This window comes from Triplophysa dalaica, chromosome 9 (assembly GCF_015846415.1).
Source record: "Triplophysa dalaica isolate WHDGS20190420 chromosome 9, ASM1584641v1, whole genome shotgun sequence".
Lineage (NCBI taxonomy): Eukaryota > Metazoa > Chordata > Actinopteri > Cypriniformes > Nemacheilidae > Triplophysa > Triplophysa dalaica.
In genome coordinates this window covers 24059037-24084131 of record NC_079550.1, presented here as the reverse complement: position 1 = coordinate 24084131, position 25095 = coordinate 24059037, and the positions used below count along the sequence as shown (strand labels likewise).

Here is a 25095-nt window from a genome sequence, read left to right as displayed (position 1 = left end):
GAAAAAGACACTCCAGAGAGGGGGGGGGGAGAGAGAGGGAGAGATAGAGAGTGAGAGAGAGAGAGAGAGAGAGAGGGAGGGATAGAGAGAGTGAGAGAGAGAGATAATAAACCAGATATATGCGTGTGTGATGGTGGGTTTCAGAGGGGCACATGTAAGATGATGGTCATCCCTCATTAGTATGTATCCTGTATTAGCTAAAGGACACACACACAATGTTTGTTCACACACACTTATCTTCTGTCCCGTCATCAAATTATCATTTAACTTCTCTTGGAATACTTTCTGTATCTGTATTTCTGCCAGATACAGAGAATATAACCGACAGCTCGTATCAATCCTCAAGTAAGAATGAAAAAGATCAAGATTCAGTATACTTTTGTGTATTTTTTGTATAAACATGCACAACACACAGACACACACCCTTTATTAGTGAACTGTGCTTTTAAGGTGTGAGAATCTGTCATTATGAGATTAAGGTTTAACGTCCCAGATCTTTAAAACTATCTCCATGTATTTATCCGTCTCCGTCTCTCTCTTTCAATCTTTCCCTCTCTCTATATTTCTCTTTATTTCTTTCTTTCTCTTTCTTTCTTTCTTTCTTTCTTTCTTTCTTTCTTTCTTTCTTTCTTTCTTTCTTTCTTTCTTTCTTTCTTTCTTTCTTTCTTTCTCCCTCTCTTTCTCTCTTTCTCTCTCTCTCTCTCTCTCTTTCACTTTCTCTCTCTCTCTATCTTTCTTTCTTTCACTCTCTCTTTGTCTTCTCTCTTTCACTTTCTCACTCTCTCTCTCTCTCTCTCTCACTTTCAAACATGTCATTCAGCTCTTACCAGCACACACGCACATGCACACAAAAAAACACCTTTCATTAAATCAAAGTAAAAAACACCACACCGTGAGCAAACATTATATATTTTTTAATTTATATCCTTTGCCCATTTCATTTTTTACACAATCATTTACAGTGCTTAAAATAATTGATCTTAAAAACAACACAAACACACAAAAGAGTGTTTTTTCATCCGTCCGTCTGGAGGTATATCGCAGTGTTTGTCAGTTGTGTGTGTGTTTGTGCTCTTTCGTTAGGAACAATGTAAAGCAAGGCACATGTGGACACACACAATGCAAACACAAAGCACTTTGGTCAATAAAACAGCATAAAAACACAGCAGTAGTTTAGACTTTAGAAAGACAACCGTTATTGATCGGAGTAAACACACACACACATCAGTTCTTCTTCTTCTGGAGCATAAAAGAAAAATACTTCTGGAGTTTCCTAAAACATTCAAGCTTTAAAGAAAAATGAAGGTATCGTACTGAAGCGTTCACACGTGTAAACAGAGAAAATGTAGAAAAAGAAGTGGAACGTTGAGAGCGCCGACCGTGAGCCAAACCGTGAGGTTCAGTTTCCACCGGAGAGGAAGGAAGAAGAAATAAAGAAAGAAAATAGAAATCAGAAAAGAGGTGAAAGTATGCGGAAAACTTCTCATGATCCGTAGCGCGTGTGAAGTGCAGGCAAACAAGTAAACGTGTACCGTCATGAATTCTTTCTATACTTTCTGATCGTCAGGAGTGGATTATCAGACTTGAGCGCGTGATGTCAAGCTCACAGGTCGGTGGTGATGACCGGCGTCACCCCGTGAATCAACAGGGTCGGGCCCAGGTCACGCGTGAGCACTTCTAACTGATGCAGGTAGTCATGGTAACGGCTGGTGTCCGCGGGAGGGCGTGGCAGATACAGGAAGCGGACGGCGGGCGGGCCGAGCGGTTGGTCCAGGATCAGCTTATTAACCGCCTGTAAATACTCGTCGGACACGCGCGACGTGTTGCTCTGAAAACTGTTGGCGTACTCAGTGTCGGGCTCGACTCCGCCCACGTCACTTTCTGGCTCCTCCTCTCGGTGACTCTCCGAGCCCGTCTGCCGCTGCCAGTGAAGGGCAACCTGAGCGTCCCAGGGGACCGTCCGGATCTCCGCCTTCATCCTGAGCTCTTTCAGGAGGAGTCCGAGCTTGTGTTCCGTCCCCTTGAGGCTCCGGCCCGCCTCCACGCAGAGAAAGAGGCGGAGTCTGGCTTTCTGCCACGCCCTGGTCATGTTCAGGATGCAGGCGAGCTGCAGCAAGAAAAGCGAGCAGGTGTCGACGTAGGCGGCGCTGTCCGGTCGCAGCAGATTCACCGGCCAAACGTCCACAAACACGGAACCCGTGAGAGCTTGAGTCCGATCAAACTCTCCGAAGTATCGAGCTAGCGCGATGTTCTTCAGCATCTTTACGGCGTCCGCGATTACACAGACGTACTCTTGAGGGCCCAGGTATTTCCCGCCTCTGTCCCCTCTCAGTGGTGGGAAATGAAAAGGAGGGTCGTCTGTGTCTTCAGGGTCGTCCACCTGAGCCGAGTTTTCGGTGGGTTTGACTATGGACAGGGTAGAGTCCAGGAGTCGGTCCTGAGGCGGGGCGTCGTCATAGAAACCCAGGACCAGAGTGTTGGGTCTCATACCGCCTGCATGGCACAGAATAAATTGAAAAGGTGTAAAGAAGTGAACAGAAGTGAAAAGTGTGTGATATTTGTGTGACGGTCGTCTCTCGCTCACCGAGTCCTGATATGAACAGCAGGTGTTGAACTCCATGTCTGACGGAATCTGCCAGCGTGAGATTCACAAACGCTTTAATATTCAAATGATCCACCAGAGACAACCACGAGTCATACTGAGTCTGCAGCGGATCACACGGGAGAACATCTAGAGGTTTACAAAACATCTCATTACAATACAACAAACACAAAAGATATTATTTAAATCAAGCATCAATCACTAACAAAATCCTCAATCATCTCACACAGAACCCACAAAACACCATCATTTATTTACATATACTTTCTTTCTTCTTTATTTTATCTTTTACTTAGCACGTTACTTTAGTTTCACTTTAGTGTTTGTACTTGTGGCATGTCTTTTGTTATATCGTCAATACTTTTGAAATAGAAAAATTGAAAAAGAGAGAGTGAGAGAGATTGACATCTCACACACACTTACCCAGATCTCCCAGCTGCACGTGAGCCAGCACATAGAGTCCACTCTTCTTGATGTCATTGATGAAGGTGATCAATCCCACACTGCACCTGGGGTTTGACACCATCATCAGCACCTGAGGTCTCCAGAACTTCACGTGATCTTTACGAACGTCCAGCATTAACAGATACTTACGCACCTGAACACAAACACTCAAGTTACTGTAGCAGCAGCTTTACTGAAATAAATCCTGAAGCTGAAACTCTCTTTGTGTTTATATGTGTGTGTATACTGTACATGATTGTGTGTATATACAGTATACATATATATGTGTGTGCGTGTATATGTATGTGTGTGTGTATGTAGATGTGTTTGTGTTTATATTTGTGTGTGTATATGTATGTGTTTGTGTGTACCTGGTGGAAGATGAGTGCCTGGCTGATGCAGCCCCAGCTGCTGACAGGACTCAGGTAATGAATGAGCAGCAGTAAGAGAATCATGAAGGCGATGCTGGCAGACGCATAGATGGAGTTGATGAGAAACATCATGATGGCACAGCCGATGATCCCCAGAACACACGTGTGCCACGTGAAATACCTGAACGTGGGTCTGAACACACATACAGAGAGACAAACATCAGTGTGTGTGTTCAGAGGGGTCACACACAACCCCTGACACATTTAAAGCTCATCCTGCTTCATTAGAGGATCAAGTCATTTACAGGCGTCGCACAAGGTAACAGGTCAAAGTTCACACGTGGCTCTCCCCTGTGTTCATGATAAAGTTGGAGTGTTTGGAGTTAATTAGCAATGCTAATCGCGCTCGTCTCCAGGGACGTGAATATTAAACGGTTTTTAATCTGACGTGCCGCTGCAGACATGACAAACAACACAACAACAACAACACCACACAGTGACAGAGAATTCACAGCGGCAGGGAGGCACCGCCTACAACATACTCTCAGCCAATCACGAGACAGGAAGAGCAGGAACAATTTCAGTGGTTTAACCTTGACCTCTGACCTCTTCACAGGGCAACAAAAACTATTTGTTCCGTGTTATTTCTCTGTATTTGTGTTCTGAGAAGCATACTGCTCTTACCCCTCAGTGTATACTTGTGTGTAGTGTACAATTCAAAACAAAGTTGTATTGCCATAATAATGCAGTGAGATCATGTGACCATCAGGACCAATATAGTTTTTTTATTTACTGTTAATTGAAATCAGTACAGGTCAGAATTTTATATAAAGCTGTCAGACGATTAAACATTTGTGTAACACTTCAATATAGGGCGTAATCCTCACTATTAACTAGTGTTATTAGATGCCTTCATATTGGCTGTTTGTCAGTGATAATAAAGCACATATTCAACATGACCATAATCTACATTCCTAATCCTACCCAATACTTTAACCTAACATCTACCTTATAAACTATTAAAAAGCAACAAATGAAGTGTTAATTGGGGAAAAAGTTGAAGTGAATGATTTCTTAATAGTGAGAATTGCTTAATATATGTCTGTGTACTGTGCATATTCAGTTTGTCTTTATAAACACATATACATTAATATTCATTGTTTTTAAGAGAAATATAAAAATGAATTAGTATGTATACAGTATATCATTTAAATTGTTGAAAAATGTAAATAAATACATCTTGATATTTCATAAATATATAGACATGTGTGTTTATGTTTTTTGTGTTTATGAATACGCACAGCCCACAGGCATATTTGTAAACACAAACATTTTGCAATTAATCGCTTGACAGCGCTAATAGGCTTAAATATTTTTTGAAAGACACTGGATGAAAATAAAATTAGTAAATAAAATAACTTAAAACTGAAAAATAAACTAGACTTACATAGCAGTTCTAAAACAAAAAAACAATAAAAATAATAAAATAATAACATCACTGGTCAAACGTTAAGAAACCTTAAAATCTTAAACCTTTAATATCCAGGTGTATTCTTAAATGTCTGAAATTTGTTTCCTAGACAAAAATAATAATTTTGCAAACATTCATGTTTTTTCATTAAAACACATTTTATTAAATAACAATGTTTTTGAAATGGATGACTTTGACTGAACAATAAGACTTCAGTATAGAATCAATTTTTGCGAATTGAAAAGATGACCAAATATAACAGGTCTTAATTCACCTGAAGTTTGGGGCGGACGCCCACTCCAGCGCCAGACAGGCCAGATCTACAGCTGCATACACCAGCAAAAAGAATATAGTGGCGATACTTGCAATAGTGTTCAACTTCCCTGCGAATAAAACCAGCTGAGAGAGAGAGAGAGAGAGAAAGAGAGAGAGAGATATAAAAACATTATAATCATTGAAGGGCAACACGGGGCCGTCTGAGGATCTGACTAAAAACATCAGACTGTATATGAGATGAAGCAATCTAAACATGAATAAAAAAATAAACCCAGACACACAGATGACAGCTGAAAACTCTCACCTGCACAAGAAACCATGAGATGAGGACAGACGACCAGGGGTTCCCACTGCCTGATGTGCGTTTAGCTGGAGACAGAGCTCGTCCTGACACACACACAAGTGATGAGCATGTTAAAAAGTGATCATATGATGGACGGAAATTGTTGTAGATGTGATTGAATCTCCTGCTGAAAGCTGGCTTTAGGATCATGGAGATGTTTTGCTTTGTTACATTAGTTCTATGATAAATGAATATAGTTAAAGGAAGAAATATGATTGGTGTATGTTCCTGACAGGTGTTAAAACAATGACACGGCATTATAAACACAAGAGAGGAACAGTGTTACTGTAAATATTAATGGGGCGCATTATGGGATTTCCAGACGGGATGTTTGTGGGGTTCACTCACCGAACAGATCGTCCCGGGCCAGAGCGTACAGAATACGGGACGCACCAATCAGATTGCTCATAGCAGCTGACAGCGTGGAGGAATAAACACCGATGGTCACGAGAGGACCCCAGACGTTTATATCTCGGAGAAAACTGTAATCTTTCTGCAAGAGAACTCTGAGAACAGAGAGAGAGAGAGAGAGAGAGAGAGAGAGATCAAATAACATCTGGAGAACTAAAAGGAAATGATATTCTGCAGTAATGTTTATTTCAGAACAATAAAGACAAATGTAATTTTCTTTCTTTATATTTGTTGTCTCTCTCTCTGGTTGAAACACGTGTCACACATTCTTCAGGCTGAGGGATTTTAACAACATCATCTCAGATCTATTAACTATTATACAGACCAACCACACATCTGAACACACAATTATTTCACTAAAACAGCGTCTCTCTCTCTCTCTCTCTCTCTCTCTCTCTCTCTTACACACACCCAGGTTATATGTTAGTGGGGACCTAAACCTGAAAGCACACCACCACATGGGGAATCTGTCACTGTGGGAACCAAAATTGAGGTCCACACGCGCACAAAAGCTTATAAATTGTACAGAACGATCAATTTAGAAAATCTCAAAATGCTAAAAGATTTCTACAATCTTTACGATTAGTGGTTGGGGGAGAAAATATACAGTTTGTACAGTATAAAACTCATTACGCCGATGGACTGTCCCCACAGAGATAATAAAACATGACTACAATCATCCAGAGGAAAGTCATCTTGTAGATTTAATGTGACATGACACTTCTGAAACACTTTAAACCCGAATGCTCAAAACAATCAAACAGATTAAGTAAATAAACATCATTTTATTTTTAAAAAGTGCTACTTACTTCATTATTTTAATTTCCTGAAATAATTTTTTTACTTTTGAGTAAACTATAATGATTATTTTTGATTACCTTGAAGATTTGACTAAAAACAACAAAAATTCATTTGCTCCTTGTTCAATTGACTTATTTATAAGTTAATCCGACATAATTGTTCGAAAAGGATTTCCAATTCCCAGCATGCTTTGCTTTAGACTGCATTAAGACAGTAAATAAAAAAATGAATATTTGAAGAGTTTTTCAATAAAGTTAAAGACTTTTTTGTGTTTTATGATTACTTATCTTGGATATTTAGGAGAGTTTGACATATTTCTCTGCTTACCATTGTTCAGAAGAGTGTTGCGTGTGCCAAGGACGTGAGAGGTCACGTGTTCCCGGAAAAATATGACGTCACAAGTGAGCAAGTGCCAGTTCTGAGATCAGTGTCTACTTGCTCATTTTGGCTGCATAGGTCAAGGTGTTTGATTTATGCATACTAAGGCTAAATAACTAGAAAAGAAACTGAAAACTCAACTAATGCAACTTTTGTGTACTTCTATTTCATGAGAAGGATGAATGAAATATTTAAGTAACACTCACTAAGACTTATTAAGAACTTTAATTTTACAGTAATCAAATTTTGAAAGTTCTGCTTACTTGAACCAAGAACCTCTAAAACTCAAAATTAGAAACAAACATATGTTGCAACAGAAATGTAGGCGGGTTCACATGAAAAATTACTGTAGTATAGTTTAGTATTTACAATAGTTCACTGTAATGAATCATAGAATACTGTAGTTTTATAGGGTAGTATTAATGAATTTATAAACTGTAGTATATTCTTCCATATTTGTTTAAGGGATGCACTATAAATTATCGACGATATTGGTATAGCCCAATACATGTCTATTTTTTATGATATCGGTATATTGTATAATGTTATAATGTTGTATAAGTGTACAATGTTATCTACCGATAACAACATTTAGGTTGATATAATTTTTATTACTTGCGAGGTGAAGTTTTACTCTCCATTGACAAAGTTGCGTTCATGATGGTGAACCCTAGGGGCGATATTTAAACTCTGATTGTTTCAGCCATCACATTTATCAATGTCCGATCATTGCTGTGATGGGATTGGAAGCATGCGCATGTTTCATGAATCACATGACATGATTTCTGTGTTCAGATCTATGTTAGACTGATAAATAAGACCCAGTGTGTGATGTCCAGAGATGACACTGTTAAGCCAATGAGCCGTGACCACCGATGGAAAGATGTCATGTGATAAAACACGCAACAGCTGAGACCAAGTTCCTGTGGGAGCACTCCAGCAGTATCATTAAAAAAATCAATAAGTAACAAGCCCCGGTCACACCTCACCGCTGCGTCTCTATCACTCCATCTATGCATACTCTATTTATTTAGTGTTTATTACTGATATAAAGATATCTCAATGTGTCACGGAGAAGAAAAAAACAAAACAATTTCAACAGATATCTGTATTAGAGTCTCACTCCAGCTCATTTAAATATTTCTCTCAGATATTCAAATGTTTTCTATAGCACTTTTCAGAGAGAGAGAGAGAGAGAGAGAGAGAGAGAGAGAGAAAGAGAGCGAGAGAAAGAGAGAAGTCTAAAGTTCATCTCCCTCCAGCAGTGATTTACTACTATCTTCCCCAAAAGTCTCTCATTGGCTATCACCCAGTTAGAGGCGGGATTAAAACAAAACAAGAAACAATATAATGTCTTAATACTACGATCTGCATGACGTGATCCACCCCAGACACAAAGAAAGAGAGCGAGCGAGCGCTAGAGTGAGACAGAGAGAGAGAGAGAGAGAGAGAGAGAGAGAGAGAGAGAGAGAGAGAGAGAGAGAGAGAGTGCTGTGGGTTCCAGATAACTGAACAAAAGACAAATGACATATTTAAACTAATACCATTAAACACTGAGACAATAATGAACACACATATACACACACACACACACACACACATTCTCTCTCACTCTCTCTCTCTCTCTCTCTCTCTCTATGTCTCTCTCTCTATGTCTCTCTCTCTATGTCTCTCTCTCTATGTCTCTCTCTCTATGTCTCTCTCTCTATGTCTCTATGTCTCTCTCTCTCTGTCTCTCTCTCTCTCTCTCTATGTCTCTCTCTCAGAGCTGATACACTCAATAAAAACTCCATTATTACCATTATTTACTTTTTATCCTACACAGAAACAATGTTTATCAGACGTAAAGCAGATCATCTATTAATCTGAATGATCATTTTAAATCAATGCTGTGGTAGCAGCACACGTCACAAGTTTGATTGGCAGGAATCACACAAACCGATCAAATGTACAGCTTGAATGAACTAAAGGTCATTTTGGAAAAAAGCGTCTGTCAAATGCACCAGAATGAGACACAAGAGTGATTCCTGAAATCTGCAATGACTCATTCAAAACATTTAACTGAAGTCCATTGTAAGTGTTCACTATTTTACACAACGCTTCACATTTAATTCAGAAAGTCTGACTTTATAACAGGAAACTCCCGAAAAAGATTCAATTAGGGAACATGATCACTATCTGATTCACGTGAACGTTTTTCTTTCACTTTTGTTTCAGTGAAGTCACCTCACACACACATCACTGCTTACAGAAAACTATCAAAAGAAAAAACATCTGAAGGATGAGCTAATGTGATCTACTCACATGAATATTCTGTGATCATTTACTGACCCTCTGGAAGACACAACTTTCATTTTTGGATGAACTTTAAGAAAAAACACACACACATGAATGTGGTCTCTCTCCACAATCAAGTCATGTGAGGTGCATGTGTTGAAGGGCTCACATGAGTGTAGTAAACACTGCATATACACACACACACACACACACACACACACTCACATTAATGCGGTCTCTCTCCAAAGACAGGTCATGTGAGGTGCATGTGTTTAAAGGTTCACATATATACGTGGAGCAATTCGAGAAAATTGATCAGCACAAATACAGCAGAAGTCTATCACACACACACGCACAGTCCTGTGACCCACTGTACACACTGACATACAAAATGTATTCATTTCAATTCATTTCTCTTTAACACTCCTGCCTAAACACACACACAAGTCTCACTGGTGAGGTCATTTCATAGACATACATAGTTTTTTATCATGCTAAGGACATGCCTATAGTCAAACATACACATCCACCAGTTGTGTGCCATCGTTTTTTGTGCCAAATAAACAACATAACATGAGTTCCTTCTTTAGAATCTGTCTTAATAACGAAGACAAGAGAAGATATTCCGAAGAAAGTTGACCATCAAACAACACTGAACGCCATTGACTTCCGTTGTATGAGCATGAAACCACTGAGACACTTCTCAAAATATCTTCTTCTGTATTTCTCTGAAGAATGACTCACATAAACACATGCAAAGGAAAGGTAATAAGCGATAACGGAATTTTAGTTTTTGTTTGGACACTTCCTTTTATGTGCCGGAGGAGAAATGGATTAAGTTTGGTTTTTCCCAACATCTTTTCTCCACTTCCTCGTTTTTGAGGTTTTGGTTTCTTGCCACTGTGATCTTTGACTTTCTCACGGAGACACCACTGATTTATTTAAAGTCATATACTCCTTTAACCCTACTGCAATAAATAAAACGATTATCTGTAATAATAGAGTCTATGAAAATAAACCTCACTACTAAAGTCAAACAAACACTTGTGTCTGTGTGTGTGTGATTGTGTCGTTTACTTCTTTTGTGTGAATGTCCAAACGTAAAGTGTGTGTGTTACCGGCCACAGGTGCAGGAGATCAGTAAACTCAGCAGGTTGTAGATGATGAAGGTGAATATGACGGCAGTGATGGTGCCGCGAGGAATGGAGTAGCTCGGGTTCTTCAGATCACCTGACAGACACACACACACACTTCATTAGATTTAATCTCAACAATCAGCTCGAACACACACATACACGAGCAGAGTAAATCACCCAAAAAAATCAGCATAACCTTACCAGACATGTTGGATCCAGCCATGATCCCGGTACATCCGTTAAACATCACGGCGAACACGGTCGCAAACGTCATCATCACATTTGTAGTGTAGTCCACTGTGTAGTCCGCTAAACACACACAGATGAAGAACTCAAACCAGTAGTAGGAAGTAAAGGCAGGACACGCTCCGTCCGTCACACTCTCGGCCTGTCACTTACCCTGCAGGTTTGACATCAGCGTGTCTAATTTAAAGCCGGTGAAGTTGGCTTCCGTAGGACCAAAGGACGAGTTCCGGTTGGGAAGGTTGATGACGTGAGGCTTGACAGCGAAGAAACTGATGAAAATGATGCTCAACGCCGCCATGACGATGAGGAAGATGATGAAGGTGGCTTTAGCGTAGATATCGGCTCCGATCAGACACACAAACAAACACAGCAGTAAAACCACTGTGCCGTAAAGCAAGGACCACCAGTAACCCCCTGGCAACACCGCGTACCGTGAGATGGCAGACGATCCATCTGAGCGAGAGAGACGGACAGAGATCAGACACACAAACACAGATATTTTGTTAAACACAATCAACGTTAAACCGTGTCACAGTTATATTTAACTAAGAGGCCGTTGACACCAGACAAACTGAAAATTTTGCATGCGTTTTGGCAGTTTATGTTCACGACAACTGCGTTTTGGGAGACTGAAACTCAAACGTTGGAAAATGAGTCTCACAGTGCAGGTTTTTGAAAACGACACCGTTATCGTCTCCGTGTAAACTCTGAACTCCAAAAACGATGACGTCAAACTATAAATACACATACAGGCCGACAAAGTGTATTGAAGTCCCCGTGAACCGAAAGTTGCAATCGTTTTTACTTCTGTATTCTGAGGCATGTCCGAGTGAAAAGGAATGTCGAATGAGAAAACGAGTGGGCGTGGCTTGCGTTTTTCACTGCGAATCGATTGGATGTGTAAAAACAGCCGTTGGATTTTGAAATGATGCAAGGGTGAAACTATTTCGTTTTTCATCAAGTAAACGTACTCTAATGCTGCGTTCCCACCAGACGCAAATGAAGCGGTAAGCACAAGTGATTTACTTGTTAAATCAATGCAAAGACGTGGTAGACATCCTGCGGCCAAATTTGCACGAATGAGGCGGCTCGAATTGTGCGCTTCGGGTGCTTGACGCGCGAACTGTTCGAATTGAAAAATTTGAACATGCCGAATATTTGTGCCGCACTAACCAATCAAGAGCTTGCTCTAGTTGTGACGTGATTATTAAATAGCGAGCAGAGGCAGAAATCCGAAACATAAATGGAGGACAAAATCATTGTTGCTGTATATGGACACCCGGAGCTGTACGATACATCTTACTTTTATCGAAACAGGAATTAGGATCTTGCTTGGAAGAAAGTGAGTGACGAGGTCGGACAATCTAATAAATCTTAACGAAATCCATGTCAGCCATTTCTCATCGAGAACTCACATCTGCTGTGATGTGAATTTCACGCGCAAATGAAGCGAGTAAACACAAAATTTAAAGGCGTCAAACTATAGGGGAATATCTTGTGTGAACGCTCAGTTAGACAAATATAAGTGAGTCACCAGCATAATGACATCGCACCGTAATCCCAATGATGCCGAATGAACAGAAAGTATAAAAATAAAATATGAAGCAAACTGGGGTTGAAATATATTGAAATTATTATTTCTTTACACACTCTACCTTCAGGAGCACCGAAGGTGGCGAGAATGGCCTCCACCAGCCCCAGCACAAAGAGGGCGCTGCCGCACACATTAGCCAGAAAAAACATAATCCCAATACTGCCGCCAAACTCTGGACCCAAAGCACGACTGATCATATCTGAACACACACAACAGCAGCAGAGACACACAACAGAGGAGACACACACACAGCTAAGGAAATGAAACGAGGAACTGTTTGTGTGAACACTATAATAAAGCATTAGATTCTTATCTGAAGTTTCATATTTGACAAAGATTGTGTGTGTGAGGATACAGTACGCTCCTCCAGCGTCCAGCGCTCCATTGGTTGAGATGGCGCACACAGACAGAACCGTCATACTGATGATGAAATACGCCACCAGCAGCATCAATATAGTCTGATACAGACCACACTGACCCACAACAAAACCTGTAACACAAACACAACACCTGTTACACAACACACACACTTCTGCATGCATGTGCATCTACACACTCAACTGTGAGAAAAGCAGAACTGATCTTTTCCAAAAGGAAATATGTGTGTTTGTAGGGCAGCAGTAGAATAATGTGGTGAATAATGTTCATTTACATCAATTTATCAAAGACCAGATTCAGCTTCTTAAAGAAACAGTGTTATATTCTCTCATCCTTTATCCTCCTCATGTGTTTGTTTGGATAAAAGCGTTTGATAAATGACTAAATACAGAAAATAAGATACTTTGAGAAACGTCTCAGTGGTGTTTGTGTTCATACAATAGAAGACGATGGGGTCCAACTCGCTTCTTAAAAAAACTAGAGAGCCAGATCAAACACAACACAACACCACCTTACAAGCAGTCAGAGAAAGATTAACACATGATATTTCACATGAGCACACGACCTCACATGCAACATCTGTGACATGCCCATCACTTCATGACACAAACAGATATACACAATGCTTGCTTACCCAAGTTGGCTTTCACTGAGCAAAAAAGCTTAAAACACACAAAAGAAAACGCACAAATAAATTTAAATTTGAAATTGTGGAAACATTGAAAAAAAATTCCAACGTGTTTCTATAGACAAATCAGCATGTGTGTGTGTTTCATGAGAGCAGAATAACTTGAAAATCAACTCCATGTGCCAATGAAAGAAAAACACAACAGTTATTACAAGTGTGTGTGTGTGTGTGTGTGTGTGCGCATGTTATCATGGTACAGTGAGGTCACAAATCATAATAGACATGTACTGTCTCATATTAAAATATCACAGCCAGACAAACACAACTGTGTGTGTTAATGATCAATGAGCTTTCCTGTAGCTCAGTGGTAAGAGCATTGTGTTAACAACGCAAGGTTGTGGGTTCGATTCCAGGGGATTGTAAATATCCATGTAAAATTTATAGGATAAAGGAATATAAGTCTGCCAAATGCCTAAATGTAAATGTGATCAACTTTATAAATAACACAATGTATGATCTCAGAACAGTGTTTAAAGCAATAAACCGATAAAAGTATCACGATCACATGACGATGGCATGTTAATTTAAAGACTGACAACACACACACACACACACACACACACACACACACATACATACACATACAGATAGATAGAGAGAGAGATTAATCACTGACAATAATCTTTACTCTCTCTCTCTCTCTCTCTCTCTCTCTCTCCCTCCCTTTCTCTTTCTCTCTCTCTCTCTCTCTCTCCCTTTCTCTCTCCCTCCCTTTCTTTCTCTCTCTGTCTCTCTCTCTCTCTCCCTTTCTCTCTCCCTCCCTTTCTCTCTCCCTCCCTTTCTTTCTCTCTATCTCTATCTCTCTCCCTTACTCGCTCTCTCTTTCTCTCTCTCTCTCTCTCTCTCTCTCTCTCCCTCCCTTTCTCTCTCTCTCTCCTCTCCCTCTCCCTCTCCCTCTCTCTCTCTATCTCTCTCTCTCACACACCTATGACAGGAACACGACAACATTAAACATGTTTATCATTAACATCATTATTGTATTATTCTTTCCTTCAACACACAACGCAACACACACCTATTCTCAGGAACACAACCACACTGAACATTGACAGCAGTGTCGGGATCACCACGCCGAAGAACGTGTTGAGTTTCGGCGGCTGTTTGACGGCGGTTTTCCGCCGGACCGTCGCCGGGCTCCGGTGCTCGCGCTCATCTCCTGCGGTGACGGTCTCGCGTTGCTCGGATTCATTGACGCTGGCGGAGAGCCGGTAATGAAGCAGCGGCGTCCGTTCAGACATGATCGCCGTGATTGTCGCTTCCTCTCCGGCTCGAGTCACATGACCGCTGTGTTTACGGCCGCCTCGAGTCATGTGAGGGGACTGAAGTCAGCCAATCAGAGGCGCGGGATCCGGACTCACTCAGTCCAGAGACACATATATTACTTGTATAAGCTTCACCACAACGGACTTGGGTCAGAACTTCATAAGATCACTTTTTTTTAAATAACTCCCTTTGAACGTATGTTTCTCCCTGCAGGGGGCGCTCGATGACCCAACAAACTAAACAACTTATTCGCGTTTAAATCATAAAACATTTTTTTTGTCTCTTATTAAACGTGACACACGTATAGAAATCCATTCGATCTTTATTAAATACATTTCCAGAAAACACAAACAACCGTAATTGGTCCATTCTGACAAACTCTGAGGCGCTGCAGCGCCGCCTGTGCGCAGCTTCAACGCCAGGTGTGCTCGACGCGCAATTATAATGCAGATCTGCGCAGACTGAAGAGTATGACGTCATAGTACTGCGAAATCGAAAGCATGCGGTCTGCACAGCCCTACATTAAGATGACTACACATTTGTTCCGCAGAAGGATATAAAATGAAGCATTTCTTTAATTAGTTGAGCACTTGTCCCTATGCAGTGCGAGGAACGACACGTTTGTGCAGACAACATTTCATCAAAACCCAGACAAACACGAAATTATTAGTTTTTAGCTATGACTGTCACGTGCCACACGCCATCCAGATGGAAATAAAATGAATATTACTGTGTGATCTTTACACTTTGATCCTCACCTCAATCGCAATGTAACGGCATTCAACTAAAGATATAAACAGAGCATGCGCAGAGGAACCGATCGCATGCGCCCCGAACGTGCAGGTTGTTCTTGTATTAGCAGTCGCGTTGCCATTTGGGGGCTTAATGTTTTGCCAACAGCCCCTCATCTTTTAAACGATTTAAAACACTTCATTTCACAAACAAGAAGAGAATAATATTATGGCTTTTAAATATGTTTTCGTTTCAAACGCTCTCGTTGTGCCGCTCTGTTAAACAGAACCTGATCCTGTCAGCAGGTGGCACTGTTTCAACAAACAACATTTAAAATCACAGAAATCAAAAACTTATTTCTAAGATCTCGTGTTTTTGCCAAGTGGTTGATGTCCTTAGACCTGTGACAGCATTTAAATCTACCAATCAGATTTCAGAATTAATATTAAGCTAACTGTACCTTAGCAGTTTTTTTTTTGTACAAATGTTAATCAATATGTATCATCTTTTTTCATGGAGTAAAGTGGGATACTTTGAACACATAAATGTCTCTGAACAACTAAGCTTGTTTAACTGACTCTATAATTGGTAATGTACCATCTTAAACAGATAATTTGCATATGATATTTTCTAAATATATATGTATTAAATGCGAGGCAAATAATGTGAACTACAGTGATAAAAACTTGTTGCAGTAAAATGTAGGACAAAATGTGTCCATCAGGGCAACTAACTGTAAAAGATAAAAGGTATTTAATGACTGATGAATGCGGGAGGCGGGAGTTACTGGTTACAGATCCGAGCAGGGACCAATCAGATCAAAGAAGATGGAGCTGCTGTCACATCTTTAGCTGTAGTTCAGCACAACACACCATATACTGTCAGTGACTAAAAACATTCAATATTTGACAAGTGTTTAGTGTTTAACTATAGAAATGTTGAATCATCCGACAGTATTTCCTGATGAAAACGACAAAATATTGATTTAGATGAAAAATATGTGATTTATAATTATCTGTCAATTCAGCGTTTTATTTGGGATAAGGTCAATAATTGTGTGATTATTGTTAATTAATTTAATGTTTATCAAGTAAACAAAAGATTCAATCATCCAGAGGCATGTGTGGCTTTAAAAGGGTGTTTATAGGTTGTGGTTAAAATAAAAAAATATAATCTTTGCAAAAAGTTAAATGCGTTAAACACTAAATTCTACAACCTTTGTACGATTAGTCCATGTATGGTCTGTTCTCAAAATTTAAAGGGACAGTTCACCTATAATTCAAAGTCATTATCAAATGTTGACAATCACAACACACTTGTAAAGCAAGGTTTCTGTGTTTCTATGACATTCCTACATCTCAAACACAGCTACAACTAATAGAAGTGTTAGATTTAAAGTATGTGAGCAAATAATCAAACATTGAAAATAGTCGATTGTATTGGGGGCACAGGAGGACCCCCACATAAAAGTTACCTTGGGCCCCCATAAAGGCTTGGGCCGACCCTGATGATGAAATGTGTGACAATAAGGATCAACATACTGTATATATGTTTTAAATGCTCTATCATATGAATGCTCAAGAGATTTTTGTGTTGGTATCAAGTTAATTTTCCTACTATATCTGTTTTCGTAAATGAGTAAAATTAGTATTTTCATTTTTGGGTGAACCGTCCCTTTATGAAAAAGTAAATAGTAAATTCAAATTTATTTTTGACCACATTGGCAGATTTTTGTTGCTTGTGATGTTTTGTATGCAAGAATTTACTTTGTAGCAGGCACAGGCCGATGTGAGATTTGACGGTTTGATAACCTTTAGCAAACATGTCACTGTTTCACTGTTTTGCAATTACAACTTAATTTTTAATTTTTATTTTCAGATATCTAATTATACAAACAACCTTTCAACTAGAAGATTGATTCCATCACTTACACTTCTTTGATTTTATTGTACATAAAGAATGCCTTGCCTCATTTTTCCTACATGTCTGTTCCAATAAAAGACAGATTTAGGGCAAGAAACTACGTCATGCTGGAGTAAAGTATGAACACTCATTTTGACTAAGTGATAAGGGATCATTCACCAACAGCTATTTCAACACGTTAAGATGTGGCACAACCTGAAAAAACAGATTAAAACCTTTAATAAACATAACAATCTGTCAATGTTCAGCAAGCAAAACAAGGAGATGATCCATGTGCAGTAAAATATTTAATCCAAAAGACACATGATGGGCGTCTCAATGTTCAGAGAAACACGAGAGAGCACAAACAACAGTGATTCACCCCAGACAACTGAACACAAGTGCTTTATATACACAGATGAAGGGACAAACAGGTAATGAGACACAGGTGAGACCAATACGGATAAAGAGACAGAGCATGATGGGAACTGGAGTCACAAAAAGCTTTCCTGTAGCTCAGTGGTAATAGCATTGTGTTAACAACGCAAGGTTGTGGGTTCGATCCCAGGGGATTGCACATACCTATGTAAAATGTATAGGATAATGCAATGTAAGTCACTTTGGATAAAGGTGTCTGCCAAATGCCTAAATGTAAATGTAAAAACACAGTCAGTACACACAGCAGTATAGCGCCCTCGGGTGGAGAAATGAGGCGACAGCAACAGGGCGTAACAATCCCACAAGGAATCACTCCAAAAACAAAAGCAAATTATATTGCTGTGACTAAGATTTTTTAAGTGCAACATTTTTTTAATCATTTTAAACTTTATCATTGGATAACTGACAATTGGGGCAAAGAATTGATTAGTCAAAGTAAATTGATTTATTTTTGCACTCCAAGTCTATTGTGCCAAATGATATAACTATGCTGGGAACATATTAATTATTAATATACATACTTTCTGTTTTCGATATGATATTGTGCAAACTGAGGTCATCAGTACAATATTGAGTGGTATTGTGCACTCCCATTTGGAAACCAACGAAAGCCCAGAAACAATGTCCTAAATATGGGCAAACACAAGTAATGAGGACAGTTAAACGGAACAGAGTGGGACCATCCAATACCAATCCCTATTACAAATAATTTGAATGGAGATATGCCCAGACTATGAATTTGTTTACAGTATAACATTATGGTTTTGTGAGGCTTTCTTATTTTCAATACTCTTCTTAAAATCATTGGTGGTTCAGTTGGATCATCCATCCATCCATCCATTTTCTACCGCTTATCCGAACTACCTCGGGTCACGGGGAGCCTGTGCCTATCTCAGGAGTCATCGGGCATCAAGGCAGGATACACCCTGGATGGAGTGCCAACACTTTGCAGGGCACACACACTCACTCATTCGCTCACGCACTCACACCCTACCGACAATTTTTCCAGAGATGCCAATCAACCTACCATGCATATCTTTGGACCAGGGGAGGAAACCGGAGTACCCGGAGGAAACCCCCGATGCACGGGGAGAACATGCAAACTCCACACACACAGGTCGGAAGCGGGATCAGTTGAATCATTTATAAGTAACAGACGCTTTATATTTAGATGCGCAGAATTATAAGTCACTATTTCTTTTATAGTTATAAAGACATTCAATATACACAGAAAAGCAAAAAAATATTTAATTCTCATTATAAGAATGCAATGCTAGAAATGACAACATTGAGGTGTGACCAATGATGTAGCAAAATGCTCATTGGGTTAGCAGTCAAACAAAAACAGACAAAGAAGAAAACATTCAGTTTAACTTCAAAAGAGTGAAGAATAAGGTGTGAAACCACGAGAAACCCTTTAGCCTCCACAGCTACCATTTCCCAGAAGTGCAGCCTACAGAAGTACAAGATTCTCAGAGACTTTGCTAAGGTAAGGATCCAAAAATATCACCCCCATAAGAATCACATCCTAAAGTGTTGAGAAATACATTAAATAGATGTTTTGATCAAAATATATGGATGGATGGATGGATGGATGAGAACTTGAGCTTTGTTAATGGAGTTGTGAATGAACTGAATGTTGTAAAGATTAAGAATCACTGCTGTAATAACACAAATGTCCGCTAGATGACAGCAGAGTTCTAGTGCATCTCTGTTGAACATATCAGATATTATAGAAATAAATCAAAGTCAGACTTTAGTTGAATATAAAAATAAACAACTGTCTTTAGAATAAGAGTACTAAAATCCAAATCCTGTCATCATTTATTCACTCTAATGTGTTTGTAAACCTGTATGTGTGTCATTCTTCAGTGGAGCACAAAAAGAGATATTTTGAGAAATGTCACAATGTATTTTAATGGAAGTCAATGGAGTTCAATTTTGAAATACAACCTACAGTGGGGTCTGATTCAATCCGTCAATAAATACTGAAAAATATACATTTCAGTTTGTTACAAACACAAAGCTTCTGCTTATAATTATAATATAAAATAAAACTCATAATGGGCTTCAGTGTTATTTTATTATTGTTTTTATCATCTTTACAGATTTAGTCACTAGGATATGTTTATCTATATATTTCATTATATGTGACCCTGGATCACAAAACCAGTCTTAAGTAGCACAGGAACAAAATACAAAAATACATTTTATGATAAATCACATAAAGCTCCGTCACTACAGACATCACACAGATGTGTGTGTCTGTTGTTGTTGTTTTAGTGAGTCACTACACAAACACATTTTATAAGATCTCATGTCCAGTTAAATTTATTCATGAAATGAATTTATTTATTCATAACCTGAAGATCTGAGTCTTCAAACATCAAAGTTCACATTTCTGGTTCACATTTGTTTGTGTGCATCACTTATAGAGAGTTTATTATATGAATATAAATCATCTTTAAGATGTTCAGAGGACTCAGTTCTGTGTAAACACACAACACAAAATACTGTCGTGTGTTATTAGTATTTAGATATTAAATCAGATTGTTCAAGTGAATCATTACAAGAGAACATTTCACTTCCGACTCTTTCTGTTGCTGTAAAGAAAATGTTTGCGATGATCTTCCGCAGTTTTAAACAGGTAAAACTCGACGATTTACTATGTGGAGTATCAACATGTTTAAAATAAGAGTTTATAAAAGCATATTTCATCACTATTAACACATGAAGCATACATCCAGGGCTAAGTGACAATATAATAATTTTATTATAATATCAAATAAGTGTGAGTTTAAGTACATTTGCTCTGTATTCAAACATTGGATGACGCAGTAACACTATTTAAAAGTATGTTGAATGTAATGTATGTATTTAACTCTTTGGCCAAGTCAGCATTGTAGCTCTATAAATATAAACGTTACAATGTTAGATTCATCTTTACAGACTGACAACAATCACTCATACACAACTATTATATGTCAGTGTGTAAAGATAATCTCAACATCAGAGTTACTCCCTGTTATTTAATTAATTTTTATCTCACGTCTTTTGTGGTACACTTATAATAATATTCTATTTGTATGGTGTATAACTTAAATGTATATTTACGTTTTTTATATACAACTTAAAGGTAACTGCACACACACTGTTTATTACATCTGTTGTGGCGAATCGGCCTTCCATCGCAGAAAGAAATCTCAGAGACAAGGGTTCCAGGTGCCAAGAGTTTAAACTTTATTTGCTCGGACAAACAAAGTGGGATATTCAGAGTTCATCTGAAGGGATCCAACGAATACATATCTGACTCCATCTTTTATACATTGTTTTCAAGTTGTTATCACAGTTTAAACCAATCATGTGTGCATGACATCGTCTTCTTCCAATCAGGTTTCATATGACATCACTTTTTCATTAGCCCGTGCCTCTGAGCTCATAGTTCCAGCCTATCATATTAAGATTTAATGGTTGCGTGCGCCCCTCAAAAACAAGTGCCTCTTTATCTTGACACTTTCCTGGGGGTTTCGGACGATACATGATTTAACCATGTTTTTATCAAAGATGAGCTCATGGTTTAGCGATAATGAGCTACCGGTGTGCTCGGTTGTATGTGATTTAATTAAACTTCTCTACAAAAGTGTGTGGGGAGTTCGTCTTAGTGTTAAAAGATATTTGGTGTGTGTGCAGATGTTCAAGTGTTCAGACTCTTGTTAAAATGAGCTCACTGTTTAGAGATACCAGCGTCCTTGACTCTATGAGACAAACCAAACTTCTTTATTAAAACTTATTTGTGGTGTACGTGCAGATAAGATGCTTGTTGTTCATGCAGGTGTTCATGAGCTCATACTTATACACGAGGCCCAATATTGTTTCCTAAGAATACATGAAACCTATAACTAACTAAATGTATTATTTTACATAAGAAAACTCAACACTATAATAGAAAAACCACCATACATCCTATTTCATCACTTATGTCTTATCTAAGTTCTAATACTGTGATTTAGTAATTTAGTGATTTGAATTTATTTATTGACCTCAAATTGTAAGCAGTTCAGCTGAAACACGTAAAATACGGCCACAAATATTGTGTTATGGGCATACAAATGATCGTGGCTTCAAATAACATGCCCATAAACTTTGCGTAAAGACGAAAGAAAAGTTTGCGTTTATACGGAACAAAAAGTTACGTTTAAAATTGTCACGATGACGTGTCCAAATTACACGCGTTTCACGTTATAAATATTGTCCCCATTCGCGTTCCATAATTTAACACGTACTTAACGTGTTTAAAATACACGTCAAGTACACGTAGAATACACGTAAACAACGCGTCATTCAGACGCCAGTTTCCAGCCTAAGAATTGGGTCAAACCATTTCTGCAAACCTTAATATTTATTAAGATAAAAAGACCATTTTGCACATTAGTAAACATTCTGACTGTAACACTATATACCACACCATTTACCACAGGTTTCTAACATTAAAAACACTGAAATTTGATTAATAAAAAGTTTACAGATGCTGGTTCTTCAAATTTATGATACAGACCATTGTAATTCCTTTTCGTTTTTGATGAACAATGTTACTTTTTAAAGGTGGAGTTAAATTTACAACTACGGCCACTTTATTAAGAAAACATACCATTTTATCTTTCAAACTTAGTGTTCTTTATGGGCTCCAAAATCAGCTCGTTTCAGGTCATCCTTCAACTCCAACCTTAAAGTCAGATGTTCTGAAGCATCTTCACTTACCTCAGCTCCTGTCAGTACTCTCAAGTCATAATTTAATTATTTATAAGAAAGGACAGATGGCTTTTTAGAAATTCAGAATCTGAGATCCATCAGTGGTTGAAGTATGGTTATTATAATAGTTACTGTGATTACTATGCGCAAGATATGGCCAGTTGGTTGAGTCCAAACTAAAAACGTATTACTAAAAAGAATGAATAGAGATGAAGTGATGAGAAAAAGAAAAATTCTTGAATAATCTTAGTTGTGTTTTGATGCTCGGTCTGACTAGAAACAGTTTAGACAGATGATGTCATATGAGTATATGTGACGGAACGAACCACACCTGCTCCAGGAGGGCTTCGATACGGTTCTGCATGGGAGTCGGGCGCTCTAGCGAGGAGGCTAAAGACCGCAGTCAGTCCTTGAGGCATAGGAGTGAGGTTTACATACTTGCTCAGCACTTCACTGGCTTGACTCTGTTACATATAGACAGTGAGATATTATCACTGACATCATTGTCTCATGAAGTTATTAAGAACTTTGAGATTTATTGTCAATACAAAAACAACATGCAACATAAGATTAAACTGCTAATAAAAGTATCATAGAATAGAAATAAATTTATATTTTATCTGTAACCAATCAGCAAAATATACTGTAACAAAACACTAGTAGAATATTAATAAAATGTACTTCTTCACCTCTCAATCATTCTTTATTTTAGGTGTACAGACAGTTACTGCCAAACTACTCAAAACTCCTTCAGAACACAAGACAGAGCACATTTACATCTACTGATCTATTGGGTTAGACATCTATTAGATTTTCACTGACAGCACAAATGTTGTCTTGTTTTAGACTAAACGTGAGGGCTGTTTGAACGGCTATTAGACGTCTTTTAGTCGCGAGATTGCTGTTTGTGTTCCAGATGTGATGACCTCTGTTAGAGACGATTAAATAAGACACTTTATAATTATACACATAATTGAAAAAGTCCAGAACCCACCAGATAAACTCCTCAAATCGTATTTAAGAAACAGTTTATAATTATGATATACATACACAATATAACTCGTTTTAAATCATTTATATTTTAATCATATGGTTTTGTCACATCTTAATTTTGGCGGGTTTGTTTCAAGAAATGTTGAGTTATTTCAAACATCTTATTTATTTTGAGACCTTTTCTTGAACTAAAACGAAAGTGAAAGAGTGATCGCAGTTCATCACGTGACTCTCGCGGCGTCCATTTTACACACGTCTTCAGAACGGATGAATTTATCTTTAGTATTAAAGTGTCTTATTATAACGTGTAAACTCGCTTTTTAACGCTGATGGGATCTTTTGAGTATCTAATAACATTTTAATCGAGGTAAGTGTCGAGTATATGATCATTTATGGATATGAAAACTGTTATTCAGGCGTTTGTCTTTGCAAGGATATAAAGTATCTGCGGCTACATTACAGCTTCAGTCTTCAGTTAACTATAGAACATAATTCAGACTAAGACTAAAACATTGTATTTTAGTTCCTGGATTTACTCTTTATTAGTTATGGGTGCAGTTTAAGGCTTTGTTAGTTACTTTAGGGTTTGCGGCCCTCATCCTTTAAAGTGACGTGAGGCGCTTTTCACAGTTCGATGTTTCTCTAAAGAACCGATTAACTCTCTTGTCTTTGTTTGATAAAGTTACTTATAAAGAATGTTTTTGTTATTCTTTCAAAGAAACAGCTTTTTGTTAATATTGTGTTAGTGTGAGTGATGTAATGTCTGATCATCGACGTGACGCAGTTGATTCATGAGTTTCTGTAACACTCTGCGTGTATGGCAAGCCATTTGTCTTACTAGTGTCTATTTTTAGGCTACTAGTACTTATTGTTTAGTCACTAGTAACTATTCCATTAGATACTAGTACTTATTCATTAGATACTAGTACCTGAAACTTAGATACTAGTGCTTATTTATTAGATACTAGTACTTATTCAATAGATACTAGTACTTAATCATTAGATACTAGTACTTATTCATTACATACTAGTATTTAATCATTAGATACAAGTACTTATTAAATAGATACTAGTCCTTATTTATTTGATACTAGTACTTATTGCATCAGTGACTAGTAATTATTCTGTTGTTACTAGTAACACATTTCAGATTTTTCCCATTGATTTCTATGGAGATCTGTCATTTAGATGTCAACTATTCAGTTCTGACTAGTGTGTATTCCAATAGTCACTAGTACCTATTTATTATTTTATGGCAAAAATAATAACAAGGCTAAGATGGTCATCACAACTGGAATTACTGTACCGGTTATCCAATATCCCCATCCCCCGGATATGCTGTCCAACCATTGAAACCATGTTGCATCTACCGGTGTGGGTTCACGAACTGATTCTCTCATGTGCTTCACAACGTCGGTGATATTGTCTGCATAATCTGGAATTGAAAAACAAGATACTCCTAGCATTTTGCACACTCCTCCTTTCTCTGCTGTTAATATATCCAAAGCAGGTCTATGTTGCACGACGGCAACTCTCATTTTCTTTAATTCGTTAGAGATTAAGTTAAAGCTTGTGCTGTATCATTTTCCAAAGAAAGAACTT

At 38.3% G+C, this 25095-nt stretch overlaps 2 protein-coding genes across 2 annotated transcripts in view; one reads left to right on the top strand and one right to left on the bottom strand.

Annotated features, from left to right (window-relative positions):
- Nucleotides 1–898: 898 nt before the first annotated feature.
- Nucleotides 899–14741, bottom strand: LOC130428785 (solute carrier family 12 member 9-like). The gene is made up of 13 exons (XM_056757030.1): nt 14432–14741; nt 12706–12840; nt 12412–12549; nt 10910–11209; nt 10712–10819; nt 10493–10604; nt 5856–6013; nt 5469–5551; nt 5163–5287; nt 3418–3610; nt 3026–3200; nt 2585–2731; nt 899–2493 (listed from the first exon to the last, which is right to left on the bottom strand). The coding sequence occupies exons 1-13, from the start codon at nt 14724–14726 to the stop codon at nt 1604–1606; spliced, it is 2859 nt and encodes a 952-aa protein (XP_056613008.1). The 5' UTR covers nt 14727–14741; the 3' UTR covers nt 899–1603.
- An 8983-nt stretch (nt 14742–23724) lies between these two features.
- Nucleotides 23725–25095, top strand: part of LOC130428783 (protein NLRC3-like) — a 48063-nt gene continuing 46692 nt past the window's right edge. The window contains 1 exon segment of the mRNA XM_056757024.1: nt 23725–23860. The gene's annotated coding sequence lies outside the window, so the exon portion shown is untranslated.

Excerpts from the sequence above, each read along its gene's own strand:
- LOC130428785 (XM_056757030.1), bottom strand. The coding sequence starts at position 14,726 with ATGACTCGAGGCGGCCGTAAACACAGCGGTCATGTGACTCGAGCCGGA. Across the intron at positions 3,201-3,417 it reads AGGCACTCATCTTCCACCAG|GTGCGTAAGTATCTGTTAAT; the intron begins GTACACACAAAC and ends GTTTGTGTTCAG. Across the intron at positions 2,732-3,025 it reads CGTGCAGCTGGGAGATCTGG|ATGTTCTCCCGTGTGATCCG; the intron begins GTAAGTGTGTGT and ends GTAAACCTCTAG.